Here is a 9,900-nt window from a genome sequence, read left to right as displayed (position 1 = left end):
CATTGTCAAACGTAGTTACTACTGATTTGATAATCCAGACTGTCGTAACGATAAGCATCAATCACGAAGTCGAGTCTTCTGTATTTATACAATTGACAAATTTATTCTGACAAGGATTGAAAACGCGTTTATACTGTCGTGGTTTACTTTAGTATATTACAAATTTTATAATTGTTTCGTAATATTTATTTATCTATATTATTTTGTCATATCAATTTCAATATTATTCTCATTAAATTGAATTATATTGTACAATCAATTATTTTATATTCTAAATTGGTTGCAGCTATTACAAATGTTCACAGTTCGTTATATTAAGTTATATAACATCCTATTATATTAAACTTAAATAATACGATCATTAAACTTAACATTTTCATATTTATTATAATTAATTAGGAATGTGATATGGAATATTATGGAATATCGAAATACCCCTATATTCTTCATATTGATTAGATGCAACTTATAATATTATAATATTAATTTATATACAAACTATGTTGGTCATTTAAACTTGTTAATTCACTGAAAATTGACTTAGTAAGAAACAGCTCCGAAAATCTTGCCACATTGCAAGGAATTAACTAAAGTTTCAAAGTGTGTTGTTATCAAAGACAGTTGATACACGTGAGTCCTACGTACTACGTGAGAGGGATGAAAGAAACTACGTGTCTGAAACAGCGCAAGCAAGTTAATGCAAGAAAATGTAATGCAAATACAAACGACGTTACAAAGATAGATAGAATCCAAGACAAATCTGAAACTTCTAATGGTAATCTTTATAGAAATATGAATGTATGATAATTATGAATAATTAATGGTTTATGTGACATTTCGTTTGCTTTCTCCAAATAATTTTTTAACAATGTCATATTGTACTTTCTTTCATCTCGTTTCCTAGTATTTCAAGTTTCTAATTTCCTTTTTCGTCTCATCAAATGACTGAATATGAATCTTCTAAGATTTAGGTCACGGCCTATTTATTACAGCATTTTGAATAAATTTCTAAACTAGAAAGAGTCATAGTCATAAAACTTTTACAGATTTCGTTCTATATAACATATATATATTTAATAATATATATGTAACATAAATTGCCAATTTTACGTATCACAATACCTTGGATGCAATGGCACATATAAAGATAAAAATATATTTCGAATTTTTATTTTTCCGAAATCATTCACAATATCAAACAATATTTATAATATCCTATAATATATAGTATGCTAATATCATTATAATGTTTTGCAAAATATACATTTTGCCAAAGAAATTCTACATAATGAAATAATTACACCTTAAAAAACTAGCCTTGACCTATGAAATATTTTTTTCGCGACCTCTCGCTTGTTTCGTGAGGACGTCTAAATGTATATGAGAAGTCTTGAATGGCTGTTCATTAATTTTATTTAACGAAATGGAAAAGATCGTGATGAAACGAGGTTAATACTACGCGAAACGTTGCGTAATTGGAAATATTAGAGCGTAAAAGATGATAGAGAAACTTTTACGGCTAATTACGGCAAATGACATTGGTGAAACGTAGATTTGGACAATATACGTGACATTGGGTAATCGCTTGTTGTTCTTTCTAGAAAGACACATATGCGAGGACGATCTCGATCGTCAAAAAATTTGTACTCTTCACTCTGCCATAAATTTCGAATAAAGAACACGAGAGCGAAGGCGCTGAATCATTTTTCACGTCTTTTGCGTTTATGTAACAAGTTTAGCAGATAAAGACGCGAATACCTGATTGCTTAGTATTACGTAGAATGCGTGGAACTTCCTGTAGGTGACCAATTTGCATAATTTAGTACGTATGTTTCTATTCCCTACGAATTGTACGCAATTTTGGGTATATTGACATGATCCTGTGTTTGTGTTGATTAAATAATCGAATAGCAGAGTTATCAATTTTGCTTGGCTATTAATCAAAAAGATTTGGGCAGTTACACGAATACTAACTTACAGTATTAGAATAACAGTATTGTAAGCAGGCGAATTATATAGGCAGATATTCGAAATTTCTTATATGATAATATTTATTGGATGGAAGAATCGTGGACTGAATAAATTTCCTTGAGATACCAATAAGTATATTATAGATTTCTTAAAGTCACTAAAGCATATGCTCTGTGAATACTGGATACAATTTTACTTAAATTATAACTTATAAATATAAATATAGAACTAAAATATAAAATTTAAAAGTTTTAAATATAAAATCTAATTAAATAAAAATATAAATAAAATCATATCTAATCATAATGATCGTTATTGTTATAATTGTATTATGAACAAATTAACAGCGATTTCCGATGCTTCGTTGCACATTGTGTTTTATGTCAAAATTTATAGAATTAATATAAGCTTTTACAGATTAAACCATAGTAATAAATATTTCTCTTTCCTTTACGAGTGAGTTGACAAGTCGATTGAATTGTTGGAGTAATTATGGTACGTGTGTATGACATTTCCGACTATTGGAAACGGTACGTCATCATTGATGACATTGATTGTTTCCTATACAGATATTAAATTTGGAAGAAACATGTGAAAGTATATTAAAAAGTTGAAAATTATATTCTTTCATAGAAATTGAGAGCAATATCAGTAATGTTTATTTGAAACCTCTAATCATTATTCTTTTTCTTTCATTGAACAATCATAATTTTGAACAAAAAGTACAATTTTGTTATCGGGAAAAGCAGCAGATTTGCACATAAAAATTCTCATAAACGACAAGAGAATATATGCTTAAGTTTATGTTAATTATCCTATCGTTTACTAAACAATTATGCAAAATCTATTATTCAACCATAAACACCGTAAATATGGAACGAAATATAATTTTCTTAATATTTTACGTCAGTATAAAAGTTTGGGGGATTTTGTATCTTGCAAGTGAAAGGAGTTCTCGCGTGGCGTGTCACCGTATAAATACCGACGAATTTTTCCTCTAAACCACAGTTCGATTCCATTTCTTAACCCAAGTACACCATGAAGACCTTCGTAGTAAGTAACAGCACCTTTATCCACATAATGAAACTAATCTAATCTAATCGAAACTAATCCAAACAAGCATTTTCTAACACACTTTCAAACTTGCATTAATTACTAAATTAATTTTCAGTTACTTGTTCTCTTCCATGTTTCCATTTAACTTTCCGTTAACTAACCGCTAAACACTTATTCGTTTTCATTAATAATTTAATCCTTTATTACTCACATGCATTACATTCATTTCATCGCGCAAAATAACTATTTAGATAAAAAATGGGATAACATATATTTCCTTTCAGGCTTCTTTACTCGTCGCTTCACTTATCGCCGTTAGCGCAAGTGAATCCGTAAAGAAAGTGCAGAAACGTGGTCTTATCGGTGGCAACCATGGCTTTGGCGTATCGAGCGAAGTAGCTTCAGCTGACTCCGGATACCTCCCACCTGTATCTTCTGTAACATCTGTCAAGAAACCCTACGTGGTGTCCTCCGCTCCAGCTTCGTCCTATGGTGTTCCAGCGTCAGTGTCATCTTACTCTGCTCCAGCGCCAGTTTATGACGTTCCAGTCTCTGCACCAGTTCCATCCTATAGCAGCTCTATTTCGTCAGTAGTTCCATCCTATACCGCTTCTGTCTCCGCTCCTGTTTCTATTCCAGTTCACGCTCCTGTCTCTGCTCCAGTCCAGGCTCCTGTTTCTGTTCCATTCCACGCTCCCGTCTCTGCCCCAGTCGCATCTTATGGTGTCCCTGTTGCTGCACCTCTTCCATCTTACAGCGCCTCCGTCTCAGTACCAAGTTCAAGTTATGGTGTCCCTAGTCTGTCACCAGCACCAGTTCACAGCAGCCCTGCTCTAGCTGCTTCGGTACCTTTGTCCGTGGGATCCGTCAGTGTACCTAGCACTTCTTATGGTGTACCAAGCGCCGTTGTTCATTCCGTGCCTTCTGTGGGAGTCTCATACAACTCAGCCAATTATCCAAGTAGAAATTATGGAGTCCCATCAAGCTACGTTTCTGGAGGTGGACTTTCATTGGATTCTTTCAACGTGCCCAGCAAAGTTTATGGAGTACCTAGCTCAGGTAGCTATAGCGGTGGATACTCTAGTGGATCAGTATCAATTTCATCGTCGGGCAGCTTGGCATCGAGCTCTGCTCACGCAGCTTCCAATGATGGATATTCGTACCCTGTACCGTCGAAACAATTACTTCTCTAAATTGAAATTATATTGTCATGTGAAGTCAAAATGCAATGCAAAAGAAAAGTTTTATGAAGTTTTATATTGCATTTAATTGGTCGCGAGAAGCTGTACAATATGTAGTGTTATACATTTCAGAATTAGAGATGAATCGTTGAGTTCCTTTACAAAATTACGATCGTAGTTTATAAATTCGATAAATAAATTGACTGTTCGCACGAAATTGTATTCTTCGTAAACTTTCGATACATGTGGTTTACGCAAACGATTGTACAATTCTTTATATATTTGAATAAAAAAGGTTGTACTATTTTCAATTTATGTTTCAATACTTTCCAGATCCTCAAATGTAGTTTCCGTGTATTCATTTTGAACGAGGAAGAACGTTTTACCCTATCACGTCATTTTTTATAACTTTGTCATTGCTTGTCATTCACATATTATGATATAGTATAATGTATAACTTACACGTTTATGCATTACCTTAATTTTCATCTCGCTCTTAAATCTTTAGACATAAAGATGCAAATAAGTTCTTTCTTAATATAAATTTGAATACTAAAAACAATAAGATGATCAAAGAAATATGAAATCCGTAAGATTCCATGAAATTTCTATGTTCATTGAAAGTTTCATTTAAATTGAGACAGAAAAATATTATCTTTTAGTATTATTTCATATGATTAGATATCCTGTTTGAAAACACTCAACACGTGTGAGAACTTTATCCTACAAAATCGTAATAAATAAGATTACTATTAATAGAATTATTATCGATTCTATAATCTTATTAGAAGGGATATAAATTTTTTATGCTCAAAAATCCCATGACATAAATTTTTATACAATCTTACATTACAGATCTACTCAAGTAAACATGCTTAATTCTTAAACTTTAAATCATTAAAGATGGCTATAATCGTACGTCGACTAAACCTGAGTATAGTCGATGAAATTTCAAATTAGCTAACCCTCATCACTCCAATACTGTCAGTTGGAGTAGCAAGCTTGCGTTTGGCAACATTGCTGCCAGTTCGAATGATAAGGGTTAACAACCCTGCTCGAACATAGCATACTTTAGTAACCGTAGGCTAACTAAATATTTTTCTACGATTATTTTGTCCAATTTGCATATTATTACACTCTGTTTACTGCAAAATGCAAACTGACGACTCAACTGTCCTGTACAGTACTAGCATACTGACAACCAGCTTCATCGTGGCAAAAGAATTAAACCGCAGACGATGATGGCTGGAACATTTCTGAGTTATATGTATAATTTTTGGTTTACGTTTGTATCATTATTTTACTCAATTATATACACAGTTTTATTTTTTAAAAGACAGATACGGTTAGGAATAATTTGTAGGTACGAGTTCTATTTAAAAAATGTAATTTATACGTGTAGTTTCTTTTCTACCCTAATTTCAAAAACTGCAATTATTTATGTATTTTTGTGTATCTAATAAAGAAATCTTATAAAATATAAACCATAGAAACAGGAAAATGTGACCCAGTCATCCATCATCCACGATTCTCTATCCAAAAAATACGAATAGTCAGAAAGCAATCTAGAGTTCAACAATCGTAATCAGACTTCGCACAAAGTTAGATTTTAGACGCGTAGATTCACGACGAAACAAAGCGAAATATAACATCAATTAGAAGTTTCAATTCAGTTTGTATTAACTAGCTTATGCGTACATTAGATATGCTATTACAAGCTATTTCAAGTCACCCTTAGTTCTTCGTCCCCACTTCTGGCAATCACCCTTCGTATCCCACTGGAAAGCCCGCGGTTGTGTACTTTTTCAGTTGCCTACCGCCATCTTCGTAAGAGTATCTGTAGTCGTAGGAGATGTATGTGTCACGCTCGTACTTCACCAACTTCTGCAAGTTGCCTTTTCCGCGAAACTCACGCGCGCACTCACACGAATGAACCCAATGAACACGCGCGAACGTCGAGGCGAAAGCGCGCGAATATACTTGTCATGTGTACTCCTGTCCACTTTTTGCCAGAAAACTGGCAGTCACGCACTATTTTACGACTTCTGCCTGGTATCTGAATTAACCGGAGCTTTTCCAGCTACGAGGCCAGCCTTGTATGCATCCCTTCCAGAAACGAAGAACATTCCTTGTATGTTGCCCCCGGGTTTACAATGTCGTTAAACTACCTTCTCTGATGTCACTTCGTGCGCTCGTACACACGTGAAACTGGCTCTATCCGAGCTTCGAACGAAGAAATTGCGAGATTAGACGTAGAAGCCGGAACTTTGTTTATAAACTGACCTGAGACGAGAGACGAAGTGGGAGACATTCTCCTAGAACGGTGTACTTCTGTTTGCACAATTTTAAATAAGTCTGTTACAGATACGCTATACGTAGATATGAATTATTACCATACATTTCTAAATGCAGGCATTAAATGTCAAATATTTTTACATTTTTGAAAAAATTCATATTTTTAAATTTGATTATTTTTTGTATGAAAATATTAAAAAATTCGATAAATTCTTGTCCATTATACATATTGGTTAGCTATTAGAAATTTGATGAACATAATGAAAGGAAAGTTGCCATATAGATCATTTATTTCTAGTATTTATATACACACGTACATACATAATACAGTAACAATAATATGTTATTATGTCAATGATTAATGTCTGTATATTCAACCACTAATTATTGAGTATAACTAAGATATGGTTGTAAGGATTGAAATAACGGTTGAAGAGTGGAAGCTACTTTATTACAGATTCATTAATATGTGCTCATTAAAATAAAGCCTTTCCTCTTTCCTTACAAATATTTGTACGTCATTTCCAATTCGTCTGCGATATTTGCAGCAGTGGTTATAATTAAGAGAACCTGTATGTAGAAGATTCGAAAATAGGTATCCGGCTATAGTATACACGTAATGTATAAAATACACGACATTAGCAGACAATTATCCTTAGCAGTTTTTATTTCGATTGTTCCTTTTTTTTTTTTTTTTTTAAATCCTCGATGATGGTTTATATATATATTTTTTTTTTCACATACATTACAGAAATTGTAAATTGCAATTTAATTATTGAAAAAAAAACACATTTCCCCGTCGTAATACAATTTATTATTATGGTTTACGGTAATTAATGAATTCTTTCTATCCTCGAAAGTATTTAGTGTCTTATTTATATTAATATCCTTAACGTCTATCACGCAGTAAATTTTACTTTAATTATACTATTAATACATTCTCTTTTGACGTGGTCTTCTCTGATAATTCAGTTCTTCAAATTCTTCTATTTATGTCCTTTGTTGATCAATCCGTATCTTTCTCTTGTAATATTTTTAATAAAACACGTATATTCCACGTTTCTGTATTATATGCTCTTTAAATGATCATTTGCAACTTTCTAATCGACATTTCACTTTCAATGATTAAAGGGGCACTACGTAATCTAGTTAAATTAGAGATAACTACATACCCAATGGTAATGAATAAATACTTCGCTAACAATATTTGCAAAGGCATTATTTTATTACTTAGATGGAACAGACATTGGCAATTTGAAATGCGTACATCGTAGAAGCTAATTGTAAACATTTATCTAACGTGAAGGATTTAGGGCCACTGTAAATTTATTCGCAAGACCCCTGCTTAATTACACAGATTCCAAAGCATCATTAGCACCCTCAGTATTTAAGCTGGAGAAGGCGAAAGTTTCAACTTCGGTCTAAGTTTTACAGATTCAGCTATATAAGTTGCCGAGCGAAATACTTTCAATATAATAAAGTTTAATTATTAATCCATATGTTCTATTTAAATTCAATCTTTTCTACACATAAATGAATTGTACTTTCGAAATTTGAACGCGTTTGGATCGGGATGATGCTTCCCAAATGGTAATAGCAATATTACAGAAATTATTAGATTCGTAATCATACTAATTGAAAGATTAAACATGAAGGAAAAGGACTGTAATTTCGGGACAAGTTAATATTAATTAAATTTACTGTGGTAAAGACACAGATTTGACTCTCTCTTATTATTATATTCTAAAATTATGTGAATATCAGATTTTAATCTCTCTTTTTAAACAAAAGCATTACTTCAAAATTACATTAATTTAATTTCAACTCAAAAAATTTCAAAAATACCATACATACATTCTTTGACCACTTACATATATATAGATGTATACATACATGTAACGCACGAAATTAAAAAATTTCGTATATCAAGCGGGAAAATTTGAAATGATATGTAATGTAGCAGAACGAAGGTGAAAAATTGTTACGGTAACGAGCGTGAGCTGATACAGCGAACTGTGCAGTGTAAAGTGTTAATGACACGAAATGAAAACGATTCGTCTGAGACTAGTAAATCACACCGGTGAAATACACTAACCGCCTGGCCATTTAATTACATACAACGTTGCCGTAGCATCGCAGCGTCAAACAGCCTGGCACAGTGGATCGTGCATCTAAATTTTTGCTTTGGACTTTATATCGGCAGTTAACGCGGATGATATACACGCATAACGCTCATCCAACGATGCCCACTAGCTTTTTGTAACCGGCCACCGGCTTAAGCTGTAACTATTCTCTCAACTTTTATACTGGTCCACGAACCTGCTATTTACGATCGCTATTTCGCAGCATCGCTAAGCGCGTTATTCTATGCTTCACAGTCCGACAAATCGCCAGTTAATGTCGATTTCTCTGACGTTCTTGTTATTCCATGATCGAAGTTACAGCACAATAAATATCCAACAGAAGACATTCTCTGAATGATCATCATTGATTTTTATGAAAGTTTCAAGATTTATATATCAAACTGGCAAGAATCGAATGGCACTTTTTCAGTAGTGATAACTTGAGCTTATAAAATGAAACTTGTTAATCCTTGATTCATGGCTATTCTGATTTTTGTTTCTGAAAGTAGCAAAAACGATATACGTAAAGAGGTCTAACAAGATTATGATGCAAAAGGTAATAGTTCCCACCCTGACGAAGAATTTTAAACGTAATTTTTTGTTTCGTCCAAATTGCTAAGTTATTACTACAAATCATGGTTTCGAACGTGTATTAAAAACTTAGGTGCATAACACATATATATATGTTTATATAGTATATACATATTGTATATATATACTATATGTACTATATGTACTATATATAGTATATTCGTTGAATTTTTAATTCATGCATAGCTATGTATTAGCATATACGTATTGTAATATCCATAATTTTTAGTAGGTGAATGATATGCATACGTACATAAGTATGAAAAATTAAAATAACACGAATCAGAATAGGGATATGTTAATAGATGTGTATTTAATATGCATTTAAGTGGACTTTATTAGTTCTTTTGTTCTTAGTTCAAGCATTGCAACATTTGTGCGTAATTATTACGTTTATATCAATTTATTTTCTCATTAAGTACGAATGAACAACGAGAAGTAGATTAAAGGCAAGTAGAGATACAAACTAACAAGATAGTTGCTTGTAGGATAATTGCCTTGTAGATTGTAAACTAATGAACTAAATTACTTCTGAAATGCAGTTAGATCGCTTAACTTTTACTTAAGAAAACTCATTTTTTATGGCCCCTGTTGTTCCCCAGCTTGTTTTCTAAATTTGTTTTAGTTGGCGACAGCGTGAATCACTTTTCTTGGAGATCTTGTCTGTTTACATCCTAAGGAAC

General features: G+C 32.7%; 1 protein-coding gene across 1 annotated transcript; it reads left to right on the top strand.

The window, feature by feature from the left end:
- The first annotated feature begins 2,888 nt into the window (after nucleotides 1–2,888).
- On the top strand, nucleotides 2,889–4,416 carry LOC139987284 (uncharacterized). The gene is made up of 2 exons (XM_072003365.1): nucleotides 2,889–3,024; nucleotides 3,312–4,416. The coding sequence occupies exons 1-2, from the start codon at nucleotides 3,010–3,012 to the stop codon at nucleotides 4,218–4,220; spliced, it is 924 nt and encodes a 307-aa protein (XP_071859466.1). The 5' UTR covers nucleotides 2,889–3,009; the 3' UTR covers nucleotides 4,221–4,416.
- Nucleotides 4,417–9,900: the final 5,484 nt, after the last annotated feature.

This window comes from Bombus fervidus, chromosome 5 (genome assembly GCF_041682495.2).
Source record: "Bombus fervidus isolate BK054 chromosome 5, iyBomFerv1, whole genome shotgun sequence".
NCBI lineage: Eukaryota > Metazoa > Arthropoda > Insecta > Hymenoptera > Apidae > Bombus > Bombus fervidus.
The sequence above is the reverse complement of the archived record's forward strand: the minus strand, read 5'-3'. Positions and strand labels throughout refer to the sequence as shown.